This window comes from Mirounga leonina, unplaced genomic scaffold (genome assembly GCF_011800145.1).
Source record: "Mirounga leonina isolate KUSES-001 unplaced genomic scaffold, KU_Mleo_1.0 Mir_115, whole genome shotgun sequence".
Classification (NCBI taxonomy): Eukaryota; Metazoa; Chordata; class Mammalia; order Carnivora; family Phocidae; genus Mirounga; species Mirounga leonina.
In genome coordinates this window covers 97,401,457-97,414,663 of record NW_023270268.1, presented here as the reverse complement: position 1 = coordinate 97,414,663, position 13,207 = coordinate 97,401,457, and the positions used below count along the sequence as shown (strand labels likewise).

General features: G+C 52.3%; 1 protein-coding gene across 5 annotated transcripts in view; it reads left to right on the top strand.

Annotated features, from left to right (window-relative positions):
• The window catches only part of BOC (BOC cell adhesion associated, oncogene regulated), a 117,093-nt gene that overhangs the window by 92,670 nt on the left and 11,216 nt on the right, over positions 1-13,207 (top strand). For all 5 annotated transcript variants that reach the window (XM_035000159.1, XM_035000161.1, XM_035000160.1 and 2 more), the window contains 5 exons: positions 3,769-3,915; positions 5,757-5,900; positions 7,343-7,636; positions 8,003-8,275; positions 9,568-9,875. In XM_035000159.1, the coding sequence (XP_034856050.1) occupies positions 3,769-3,915; positions 5,757-5,900; positions 7,343-7,636; positions 8,003-8,275; positions 9,568-9,875 (1,166 nt within the window). The remainder of the gene's footprint in view (positions 1-3,768; positions 3,916-5,756; positions 5,901-7,342; positions 7,637-8,002; positions 8,276-9,567; positions 9,876-13,207) is intronic.

Below are 13,207 nucleotides of genomic sequence, written 5' to 3'. Positions count from 1 at the left end.
TGGCCTGTTGAGAGCTGAGAAACAAGAGTGGACCTATTGGCATTTGATTAGTGCAGACAAGTTAATAAAATAGCCAAAAGAATACACAAAGAGAGGATGCACAAGAGGGCTCTGGGGGAAGGTAAGAGGATTAAAGCTGCAAAAACATTCCTCTAATGGATTTCTCAAACACACCAGCCCACAGGCAAGGGCAGGTGTCCTGTCAAACCATTTCCCCCTGAAACCCGATCCATTCTGCAGTGCGGCCTGTTAACCCCATTTGGAATTGAAGGGCCTGCCCCCTAGGCCCAGGGAGGCGCTCAGAGCAGCCCGGGGACTGGGCAGGAACCCAGCTTTGCAGACAAAGGGGCCTGGGAATAGGCTGGTTTCCTTCACTCGCAGCCAACTAGATCTCTGCATCTGCCTCATCTGGTGGCTGATTAGGCCATTACTAATCACACGTCTCCAGCCCGCCCCCCTCCCCAGTCTCCTTCCTGCCTAAAAGCACTAAAGAGGGGGTGCTCTGATTTTCAAATCCATCATCACTTTGTTACTCTGCCTGTGATCCCTTAGTGAAACTCAACTTTTGCTCTAGCAGCCAAATTGGATGTGTTTGTCTGGTGAAGCAACAGCTAAGGCTTAAGCTCAGGAGGAACAGGGCGGGGACAGGGCCAAGGATCGAACTACTGCTTATTTGTTTTGAAGCCAGGAAGGCAGGCCTGCCAGTAGGATGCCCAGCTCCGGTGTCCTCGGTCCTGCCCACATGGGCTGTTGTGCACATGTTGGCATCAGAACAGAGGGGCTGTCTGGCCACATGGCTGACCAGTGCCCAGCTTTGTGCCTCCCCCACTGCACAGCCTTCTGTCTCCAATTTAGCAGTTGTCAGAGGGTGCAGAAGGAGCCAAGGGGAACGAGGGGGGCGGCTGTGTTTTGTCGCGGTGGGTCGGTGAGGTGGGTGCATGGAGGAGTGCGTGCCTTGTGCCTGGATAAGCTCTCGATTACAATGGGGCAAGAGCCTGGGCCATTAACATGGAGATGGCATTCTGGTGCCAAACTCCTTTCTTTCTTGTAAAACGATCTGTTAGGTTTGAGTATATTTTTGCTTGAGGCAAATTTTCTTGGAATGAAATAAAGCAGAGGAGGAAAAAAAAAAATTCAAACTCTTGGCGGAGTAGTTTTAGATTTATGGGACTGTGGAAGAGAGTGCTTCTTGGTGACAGGAATTTTCCACATGCCCCTGAGCGGACAATCGCTCACAGCTCGCTTTGTGGGGAGCCTCCTGACTTGGCAGGTACAGCACACACTGTGCAGAGGAGGATTAAGGCCTTCGCATTGTGTAAGTGCATTGCTTTTGAAAAGCAGTTAGCAATATTTAGTCAGAACACACTGCACGCAGGCCATCCACCCTCTCCCGTAGTCCGTATCTCCTTCCTCTCTGAGAAAACACACATCCGCTGTCTTGGCTGAGAAGCTCAGCCAGGACTGGACTCCATGATTTTGAGGGTCTAATGCAAAATGAAAATGTGGAGTCTTGTTCAGACTTGTTAAGGATTTGAAGACGGTGATGAGCAGAGCATTAAAGTGAGCGCTGGCCCCTTCCATGCTCAGGGCCACGTGCAGCTGCACAGAGTGCACTCCCAGCAAGCTGGCCTTGGGCTCTGCCTTCCAAATTGTTCATTCATTCAGCAAGGATTTATAGAGCATTTGCTGTATCCTGAATACTGTGCAGTGGGGTTTGGGGCTGGGGTGAGGAGTGTAAAATCAATAGGCCGTCCCCTAGGAGTTCACAATTTACTTGGAGTCAGATTATCACATATACAAAGTTAAACAATGACGAGATAATTCTTTAAAAGCCCAGAAGGCTCTATACCCACCCAAAGGAAGCAATCCATAAGTGAGATCTCCCCTTGACCCCCAGATATCACTTGTTCAGCCCGGAAAGTAAAAAAGGGCGATAGAAATGAATGGGGGCAGTCTGTCTGTGTTTGCCATGCCACTGGTGAACAGCACGTATTTCCTACTTCACCTTCATTACCTATTTCACATCTCTTCTGTGACTCCAGATCAACTGCTCTAGAAGCAGTCTATTTTCATAATAACCATACTTAGGTAAAAGGTTCGTAGAAAATGTGTTGTGCTAGGCCTCTGTCCTTGAGCTTGCAGTGTAGACGAAACACAACTAGGAAATTTGAGTTCATAGGCAACATAAATGGGCATCTTGTACCTGATCTGAGGGTCCCAACTTCCAAGATAGTCCTTCATTCGGTCATTCAGCATTGACTGAGCATCTACTTAGGCCAGGCCCTGGGTTAGGTTCAGAGGACACATATACAAACAAGACTTGGTCCCTGCCCCTAAAAAGTTCACACTCTAATATTGTAAACAGAGAGACAGTGATCCTTTCATAGAAACAAAAGGGCTTTCCTATCCTGGCATGGCTTGTCTAAAAGCTTCTGGAAAGTTCCATTAAGTGGGAAACCTTCTGACCTCACTGCGTGCCTTGATCCCTGGGCTCTCCTGTGGTGACCGGAGTTTGTTTTTGGTAATTACCTCTTCTCTTTTGTGAGAAACCTGATTCCTGCCTGCTCCTGTTGCCTTCTTGCCTTCTATGGGTCTCCCGGGGAAACAACACAGGCAGGTGGAGTCTTGCAGCAGAATTGCAGTAAAAGCTCTGATGGCGCCTGTTCTCAGGAGCTGAGCAGAATTTTTGGTATGGTCAGCATTCAGAGAGGGTGCCTCAAGGGCTTTCTAAGTACCTTTATGAGAGAGCGTCTGGGTAAATATTCTCATCTTTCTTATCTTAGTCCCCTTTCATTTTATGTCTTTTAAATTCAACCACAGTCCTGAAAAACAAAATTGGAATGATTTTTGCCCAAGTGTCCCATTTTGTTCCGCAACATCAGTGATTTGGCTCATACAAAGAGAGTTTTGTGGTTTGAGCGGTTAGATTATTTGGGAAACATTCTGCTCTTGTTACAGATGGATCTCCATCCTCTCCCAGCTTAGATCCCAGTCTTGCCACCAAGCCAAGTCAGAAGAGACGGCCACCATGCTGTCAGACACCGCAGCCAGGTGTCAGGACCCTCAGCCCTCCCATATTCCACTGCCATTAGCCACACCGTGGAGACGCGTCTTTGCCTTAGAAAGCCCTCAGAGCACCCACAGATCCCGCACCCCCAGCCCCAAGGAAGGATTAGCCATGACAGAGAGTATAGCTCTGGGTAGCCTCAGCCTTCCTGTCACAACCATGGTTGGTGATTGAGCGGTATCTAGGGCCTGTCACTTTTACTGGGGATGTCAAAGAAGAATCAGGGAACTTGACTGAACTGGAAAGAAGAGATCACAATTCTCTGTCATCCTTCCCTTCCATCTCCATTAGCTGTGCCAGAGCCTTTATGCCTTGATCAGTGACCCATCTCCTGCCAGGTTCAGTAGGGCCCCTGGGCCTGGCCAACTGGCCGCCATGTCTCAGAGTAGCCGAAGAGGCCGGTCTGGGTCACAGGCATCTCCTGGTGGAATTCTTTACACGGTGTCCCCACTCTCCAGCTTATACATACCAAATTGAACTCTCTTGCAGTGATGGAGACCACACATTCCATCCTGCAAACTCTTATAGACAACAGAAGGCTGGAGGAAGGACTTGGACCACCCCCAGAAAGCCCTCAGGGAGTGAGGCTCCTGCAGCTATTTATCGTGACTGAAGACACCACGGCATCTGCCCACCCTAAAATGGTGCTTTGTCTCTCTTCTCCATCGAGGCCCAGTTGGCACCTTCCCTTCTCTCCACAGACCTCCAGGACTTCAAGTTGGACGTGCAGCACGTGATTGAAGTAGATGAGGGGAACACAGCAGTCATTGCCTGCCACCTTCCTGAGAGCCACCCAAAAGCCCAGGTCCGATACAGTGTCAAGCAAGAGTGGCTAGAGGCATCTAGAGGTGAGTGAGCAGGTGGGGAAGCTGACCACCTCTGCCTACTGCCTCCCCAACCCCCATCAACATGCCCTCCGCCCCCTCCTCACCTCACTGGTCAGCGGTCTTCTGCCTTGCTACTACATAGCCCTGTAGGATCCTAAAGGGATTGGTTTCCATAATGGAGGTCTTCTGCCCTGTTGAGAGGAATGTCTTCATCCTCTGAGGCTCTGGAAGATGTTGCTGAGCTGTCACCATTTGATCAAGACTGTCAGCACAGGGTTCTGGATTCCCTGCCACCAGGCACACACAGCAAGGCGGCCTGACGAACCCAGCCATCCGTGGGGCTGCAGGGTTGCCCAATGGGAGGTGGAGCTCTTTCCCATACAGCAGAGGAAGCGTGTCAGTGGGACTTGGGTTTTTCCCTCCCCATCTTCCTGGTAATGCGGCTGTCTCAGCTGTCTCGGCTGTCCTAGCGTCCTGCTCAGGCCACGGCGTACATGACAGCTGGGCTAGGAGAGGCCATTCTGTGGTCCACAGAATGCCAGGGAGGAGATGGGATGTCTGTCAAGATGAAAACAGCTTCTTCCCATAGTTGACCATTCACTGAAGGCCAAGTAGACCCTGCTTAACTGAACCCATAGCTCAAAATGTATTCCTTTTAGAATATTCTATAGATACTTAAATATTTTCATTACATTTTTCTGGTTATAAAGGAATATATGTTCCTGTATTCCTATGAGGAATATATATGTTCACTATAGAAAACACAGAAAACTATTTTTTGAAAGGGTAAAACCCCTAATCCTGCCATTCAGAAATAACTGGAAACTAAGAGGAATAGAGAATTAATCTCCACTGTCTCTAGCAGAAGCTTGGCTATAGCCTCTGGAGGAAGCCCCATAGGAATCAGGGGTTTTTCCCATTCTGTCAGGCATTAACTAAGCTGCTCATACCTGGGGCGGCCCAGTGACAGGCAGGCACCAAGCTCAGTGAACCCAGATTTCGGAGACACCAGGACCCCCCTGGGGCAGGCCAGGCCACCAGAGAGCTCAGAGCTGATGGCCAGTGCTTTGCCTACCAGGAAGCTGAACACCATCCCAATCACTGGGGCGTCCAAAAGCCACGGATCTGTCTCCTGTTGAAAGAAGCAGAACACAGCCCTGGGGCCAGGCCCCCATGGCATCCCTGGTCCCAAAGCAGACAAAGTCCAGCGAACCAGTGATGCAGAAGAAGGGTTTCAGTGACATTCATGGAGAAGGTGGCGGTTGGGAGTTAGAACATCCTCCCTGGTTGCAGAAATTCAATAGTGAGGTGGCTCAGAGCCGTGACCCTGACAGAGACTCATGGGAAGTTATAAATTTATTTCCCTCCTTCCTGGTGGCTTGCAGGAGTGACCCTCTCATCTCCCACGTGTACAGCATGGGCCCCTCCACCCTTACAGTGGCACTGAGGTGGCACGTACCGTACCGCTTTACAGATGCGGAAACAGGATCGAAGAGGTTAATCAGCTTGTCCAAATCCCACAGGGCATGGCAGATCCAAAGCTTAAGCCCAGGTCGGGCAGACCCCAAATCTTGCTTCCTTTCCACCCTACTCCCTTGAAAGTATAAAGTGTTCTTTCATAGACCTATGTGCTAACACAGGGGACTTAGCCGGTTTGTCAGCTGATTGATGAGTTTTACTCTCTGGCATTTCTGTCCCCTTGATTTGAGGTTTTAGGGGGAGAAGAGCACTTCCCAGTTCGGGCTTATTGGGATTCAGGCGTACAGCTCATGGTTCCGGCCCTGCCTGCCCACTGGGAACCACCAGCTGCAGCGTTCTGGGCCAGACTCATGCCACGTCCCCTCACCCTGCCGTTTTCTCAGGTAACTACCTGATCATGCCGTCGGGAAACCTCCAGATTGTGAACGCGAGCCAGGAGGATGAGGGGATGTACAAGTGTGCGGCCTACAACCCAGTGACCCAGGAAGTGAAAACCTCGGGCTCCAGTGACCGGCTCCGCGTGCGCCGTAAGGGGCGGGGCGGGGCGGGGCGGGGCGGGTCTCGCTGGTGGGAGGGGCTGGTCGGGCTGAGAGGGAGGGCGTTCAGCGCAGGCGGGGCACAGGCCAGGCGCCAGGTCTGTGTTCTCTGGGGCGGGCCAGCGGGGTACCCAGGACTCAGATGGAGTGGGGTGCTCTCCCCTCTGGCGGCACGTGTCCCCTGCCTAGCGCCGGGGGCAGCTGTGCTTGCTGGTCCCTTTCTCCTGCCTATTGGGAGCTCTCCTTCACGGTGAGACTTGGAGAGCGCGGATCTGTTGGGATGTGGCTGCCGGCGCCGGACCGCCTGGTGCTCAGCAGCCGCCAGCACGTGCCCAGGAAAGAGATGCGCTTGTGCCTGTGTGAGGCCACAGGGCGGGCCTACCCCGTGCGCCGCTGAGGTGTGCCCCCCACCTCCCCCGGTGATGGTCCGTGGGGGCCCCCACGCTCCCCCAGCTAGATGAAAACAACGTGCGCCTTTGCCGAGCATTTCCTGGGGGCCAGGCACTTCTCTAGGCTTCCGGCTTATTCGGCGGGGGGACGTCTTATGTGAAGTTTGGTCTTAGAGGCAGCACCAGGGGCAGATGTGCCGTGTAGCCAATGAAGCCAAACCTCAGCAGTCCCTCAGCCACGGGATTTTGTATCTGTAGTTGTGCATTCTGGTTCTTAAAGAGGGCCTCCCAGCTGTGTGAGTCTCAGGTCTTCCAAAACCCAGATCTGCCCCTGCTTGGCACCTAAAGCAGAATCGCGCAGGCCAACGTGGAGGGAGGGGCCGCTGGAGGGCAACCTGCCTTCCAGTAAGTGCTATGCCGTTTCTCCCCCGGCGCTGGCAAAAGATCACTCCTTCCTTAGCTGAGCAGCCGAGCCAGAAGCTGATTTGCTTTGGGAACCTGTGATACTGTACAGCTAAGGAAGGAAATGCATGTCTTTAAACTGTGGGTCCCGCTCAGCTCCGTGAGCTGCTCACACCGGGAGTGATGCTGAGAACCGAGGCCTATGGGTGGTGTGGGGGATACCGTGGATCCTTGTCTCCTAGCTCATCCTTCGACTTGGGGTGCACTTGCTGAGTGCAAGCAGGAAAAGTCACCTACACCATTTGTTTCTCTGTCCACCCCCTCATCTTTTTCTTTGCCAACATGCATAGTTATTCATACGTATGTTGTGTCGATGCTGCTATTCCAGTATATTACCTCATCGCTTACAACAGCTCTCTGCAGAAGGAGGGCCTTGTTTTTGATAAAGAAACCAAGGCCCAGGGGAATTCAGTAACTTGCCTCACTTTATGTAGGTCATAAGCCCCTGAGGGGCTGTTTGATTCCAAGTCCACACTGTCTGGGACTGCCTCCTGGGGCCTGGCCACCTAAGGCGGGATGGAGGGGATCCTCTGCACTGAGTCCTGGTCCCACATGCTGCCCTTTACCTCCCGGCCCCTCCAGGTTCCACTGCCGAGGCTGCTCGCATCATCTACCCGCCAGAGGCCCAGACCATCATCGTCACCAAGGGCCAGAGTCTGATCCTGGAGTGTGTGGCCAGTGGGATCCCACCCCCACGGGTCACCTGGGCCAAGGATGGGTCCAGTGTCGCCGGCTACAACAAGACACGCTTCCTGCTGAGCAACCTCCTCATCGACGCCACCAGTGAGGAGGACTCAGGGACTTACCGCTGCATGGCCGACAACGGGGTTGGGGAGCCTGGTGCAGCAGTCATCCTTTATAACGTCCAAGTATTTGGTGAGTGTCTCCTGCAGACTTTCTTCTCCTCGGTCTTCTCTATTGTCGGTGGGCTCTTTCTAGATGCTCCTAACTCCAAGGCTCAGACAGGGTCAGGTGCCTTGTGAGAGGTCCCATGCCCAGTGAGTAGTGGAAGAGGACGGAGAGAGTTGGGCATGCTTGGATCCCAGGGCCCAGGGTACAGGCCTGGCATTTCTCTCTAGCCCTTTCGTGTCATGACTGACAGAAGAGACCCAAGAACCTTACCTTCCTTCTACCGACAGGGGGTGGAGGGACCCATTCCTGACTACAGATCCCTCCCCAGCCTGTCTGGTCCCAGATGGGAAGACCTCAGCCTTTCTTACCCCTACTCTGATTTCCTGGCAGAACCCCCTGAGGTCACCATGGAGCTGTCCCAGCTGGTCATCCCATGGGGCCAGAGTGCCAAGCTCACCTGTGAGGTGCGTGGGAAGCCCCCGCCCTCTGTGCTATGGCTGAGGAATGCCGTGCCCCTCGCCTCTAGCCCGCGCCTCCGACTGTCTCGCGGGGCCCTGCGGGTGGTCAGCGTAGGGCCTGAGGACGAAGGCGTCTACCAGTGCATGGCTGAGAACGAAGTTGGGAGCGCCCATGCCGTGGTCCAGCTGAGGACCTCCAGGCCAGGTGAGTGCAGCCCAAAAGGCTGGAGATCTCAGCTGCACATTCACGGAGCTCTTTCCTCAACTGAAATCCAACTTAGAACCCCGATATATAATAGATAAAAGTGGCTTTTAGTTGTGAGTTTAAGCTTACATTAACTTATTTAAAAGTCAGAAGTGTACATTTTCGCTAGTGGAAGTGATTCGTTTTACTGTTGTATTTTTTAAAGGTTTTTTTTTTATTCATTTGAAAGAAAGGGAGAACGAGTGCACATGAGCAGGGGGAGGGGCAGAGGAGGAGGAAGAGGGAAAGAATCCCAAGGAGACTCCTCATTGAGCGCAGAGCCCAACTCGGGGCTCGATCCACAACCCCAAGATCATGACCTGAGCCAAAACCAAGAGTCGGACATTCAACCGACTGAGCCACCCATGCGCCCCTTTACTGTTGTATTTTTAAAAATGCTTTTTATTTTGTGGAATCTGTGGGTTCCTAAGGTTCCGTGACATCTCATAGAGTAAAGAAAAGCAGGTCTGTCCTTTTCAGCCTGATTCGTTTCAGTTGGTACCTGTACTGACTGATAAGTTACTATGTGCTCAGCACTGGACTAGATGGTGGGGGGTGCAAAGAAGCACAACAAAGATTCCACTTCCTCATGGAGGAGACCAAATTCACCAAGGGAGTAATTTGATAACGCTGAATCCACATGATCAGACGCCAACCTTCTGTGGCGCAGGAGGTCGGGGAGAGGAACTAGCACTGGCAGATGCTGCAGATGCCTCCTGAGGGGGCTGCTGCCTCTCCTGGCCTATCGGATTCTCAGACGGGGTTACAGCCGGCTTCCCGTCTCACATGCCAGGCTGCTGCAGTGGAGTAGGAAAAGGCTGCATGCTGCTAAGACCCCACAGTGAAGGGACATGTCCCCCACCCCAATAGAGGCGTAAGGAGGAAGGTGCAGCGTTCCTCGGGAGTAAACCGAACCATCACTTGAGGTGAGGCTAGTGCATGGGCTCAGGAAAACAAGCAGATTGCCGAGATGCCTGCCTGCCGCCCGGGGCCATGCCGAGAAGCCTGGGCACAGGGCGCCAGGCTGCCCATCTCTCCTGACCGGGCAGTGATGCAGCCCTCTCTCTTCCCACAGAGCCTGGCTATGTGTGCAGTGGGCTGATGGTCACCTCAGGCTCTGAGCTGGGGGCTCTTCCTGTCCCCACAGGAAGACTCACTCATCTCTGTCTTCTCCCTGGGGCCAACAATTCAGCCAATGACCAGGGGAACTAACATCCTCTTCCTTCCCTTCTCTCTCCTTCTTGGTCCTCCAGGTACAACCCTGAGGCCATGGCAGGACGCTAAGCTGGACACTGCCACCCCTTCCATGCTGCCTTCCAGACCTGGAAGCCCTGACCAGATGCTAAGGGGGAGCCCAGGGCTCCCAAAGCCCCTGACATCAGTGCAGCCACCTTCCCCACAGTGCCCCGGAGAGAAGGGGCAGGTGGCTCCTGCCGAGGCGCCCATCATCCTCAGCTCACCCCGGACCTCCAAGACGGACTCCTATGAGCTGGTGTGGCGGCCTCGGCACGAGGGTGGCGGCCAGGCGCCAATCCTCTACTACGTGGTGAAACACCGCAAGGTATGGTGCCTGGCATTGTGCGGACCTCTCAGACCTGGGCAGGGGTTTCTGCCTGCTGGCCATCTCCCCTTGAGTTCCTGCAGCCTGGACCAGCAATCTCTACTGCTGCCCTTGACCTTCTGTCTCCTCCGCTGTACTTTCCTGCCACCTCCCAGGAAGTTGCTTGTGAGTTGAGGCATGTTGGGCCTCCCTAACAGGCCCAGGAAAAAGTCGTGTGTGCTCCTTCAGGTTCTCTGCGAGCTGGTTTCCCAGAAGCTACCACCACCAACTTCTCCTCTCCAGGGGAGAGTGAACAGTCTCCCCGTTCACCATCACCTGCCCTCCCCCCCACCCCGTCATTTGTCGTTGATGTTGTTTTTTATTTTGTTTTTTAACCGAAGCAAGCTCCACTGGGCACATACCTGCAGGGACTCCACATGGCAAGCTAGCTGTAGGGCCAGGAAAACAAATATTTGTGAACAAGTGTTTTCTCTGAGGACTGTAAAATACCCCCTCAGTTTTCAGGATCCCTCATGGCTCGGCTTTGACAAGCGGGCGTTGGAGGTGAAAGCACATCATGTTGCTCAAACCGCAGCTGTTTCTCCTTGACAGGAGGCCTGTCCAGGTGGAGGTTTCGGGAGCTAACAGGGAGGGGACCTCTGGCTCTGGCAGGCTGTGGGGACAGCGGCCAGGCCATCCTCTTGGACACGGTGTCCTGTGAGGCAAGATAGGGCCGTGAGCTCACCTGCTGTTACCCCATAGGGAGAAGGACATAAGGTTCCCTTTAAGAAATGTCCTGGAAGAGCATTTCTGTTCATCCCAGATGTGTGCTGCTTTTTCTTTCTTTTTTTTTTTTTTTTTTAATATTTTATTTATTTATTCATGAGAGACAGAGAGAGAGAGAGGCAGAGGGAGAAGCAGGCTCCCAAGGAGCAGGGAGCCCGATGCGGGACTCGATCCCAGGACCCTGGGATCATGACCTGAGCTGAAGGCAGACACTTAACCATCTGAGCCACCCAGGCGCCCTGTGCTGCTTTTTCTAAGACCATTAGATAGTAGAAAATTATTGTTCTTAAATGGATTTTTTTAAATGTTTTTCGATAATGTATTATAGGTGCTATATTTTATATACTAAAAGTATTTAGCAACTCTTCTCCCCCTCCCAAACCAAAAAACGAACGCAGCCCTTTGCAGTGTGGCATGTCGGCTGGGCGGTAGCCCTTTCCCCTGCCCTGGACCCCGCCAGCCCCTCTCATTCTGTTCTTTCCCTCTGTGACCTTGGCTCGGGACAAGTCCGCAGACACACTGGCTCGTCGGAAAGACACCTGAGGCAAAACTGCCTCCTAGGTGGGGGTTGGGGTGCAATTTTTCACTAACACTCAGCCTGCTGGCCTCTTCATAGCCAGCCAGCAAAGCGGGTGAATGTATTTGTAACAAAAAGCTGCATTGTTCTGCCCAGTTTCTGGGGCAGGGCTGGTCCTAATCCTTGTTTCCCCATGTAACTAGACACCTCCATCTCGAGTTGTAGACAGAGATCAGGGCAGGCCAAATGCTCACAGTCCCCGGGAGACAAGAACCAGCAATGAGAACAAGAATCATATTTTTCAGGCCAATAGGTGGCCATGGAACTGCCTTACCAAGAGGCAGGCTGGCAAAGGCCGTGTGTGGTGATCCGGAAATGCCAGGCCGAGGCCGCATGCACCCCGTGTGCGTGTGACAGTGACTAATGACCAGGCTGTTCCTTAGTTTTGTTTTGGCGCCCAGTGGCAGCGTGAGGCCAGCGCCGGGAGGGCCAAGGGAGAAAAGGGGTACAGGGAAAGTGAGAGGGCCGTGCCCCCGCTGGGCCTGGCTTTGGTTAGGCTCCAGCCTCTGGGGCACTTGGGGCTGCTAGGTGGACACAGCCAAGACAGGAATTAGGTCTTGCAAGCAGGGCCTTTTTCGAAGGACTAGCAGGTCTTAAGGATCGTCACACAAGAAAGGATTTTGAAGGGAAAAATGAGTGTTTAGGTTGTGTTTCCAGCCCCTTCTCTTGCAGGAGACTGGGAATCACTCAGCTTATTTTCACTTTTTCCCATTCGTGAAGCCAGTTTCACTTCCTGCCGCATCTGCAGACCTTGGGCTACTGTGTCTGGGTTTCCAGTACTACTGAGGATTCACAGTTTGTAAAAACTTCTTCCCTTGGAACAAATCCAGGAAGTCAGACATAAATGAGCCCAGACCATCCCTGTCCCTTGAATAGAAGGTTTTGTTCTACTTCGGAATATTCTGCTTAGGGATAAGGGCTTTTCCTACCAGCTGTTTAATTCTTGAGCAAACCACAGCTCAGGTCCCTGCAGACTCTGTGAGATGTGCACTGTTGGCAGTTAAACTTTTTGTCCTGAAAGGTAGGGTAGGTGAGATGAAGCAGCCTCTCGACATCACCTGTTGGGGAGGGAGCCTGGATTTTTTAATGTAAAGAGCTAGGAATTTGGGGCCATTAAAGCTTAATCCATAATAGTTACAATTCATCCGCAGTTTTTAAGCACAAAGCAAGGCGTGAGGACAGGAGTGGAAAGAGGAGGATCAAAATGGCAGCAACCCACCGAGTGGAGGATGTGGGGCGAGTCCGGAGAAGGGGCCAGGCCCTCGCTGGGAACCTACTGTGTCCCAAGTTCAGTGCCTGACACTTTATATACATCATCTCGTTTAATCCTCAGAAAAAACTGAGAGCTTTTATTTGACTCCTTTTAGAAATGAAAACCTTAGGGATCAGAGAGGTTAGGGAACTGGCTCAGGGTTACACAGCTGTATTTAGAGACACAATCAGGATTTAAACCCAAGATTTTCTGGCTCCCAGACTTTCTTTCTTTCTAGGATGAGTAGCGTATGATTATGAATGTGCCCTCTGGAGTCAAGTCATGATTTTTGCACTCACTAGCAAGGTAGCTGTAGACAGATTACTCCTCTCTCCAAGCCTTGGCATTTGTGAAGCAGGAAAAAAACTAGCACCTGTCTCTTGGTCTGTTGTCATGAAAGCTCTTCATAGGGCCTGTAAAGTGCTTGCTTCCATGCTGAGCACACAGTAAGCACTCAGCAACCGAGATTCTTTCTACTGGTGCTGCTGCTTTTATCCTCCTAATCATCCTCCCAGAACATAAACTTAAGGGACTGTGTTTATTTGGTTTAAATAGAGCAAGGAGAAAAAAAGTTAAATGCGGAGGTTTTCAGAAATACAGATAGGAGGTATTTGGAGAAATTCTCAGCTATGAGAGGCGTGTCGACCCTCCCCACTGAATTTTCTTTGATGGGATGGTTAAATGAGGGACCAGGGAGCCTACTTCACTGTCCCAGTGAGGATAGAAGTTCCAGAGCCT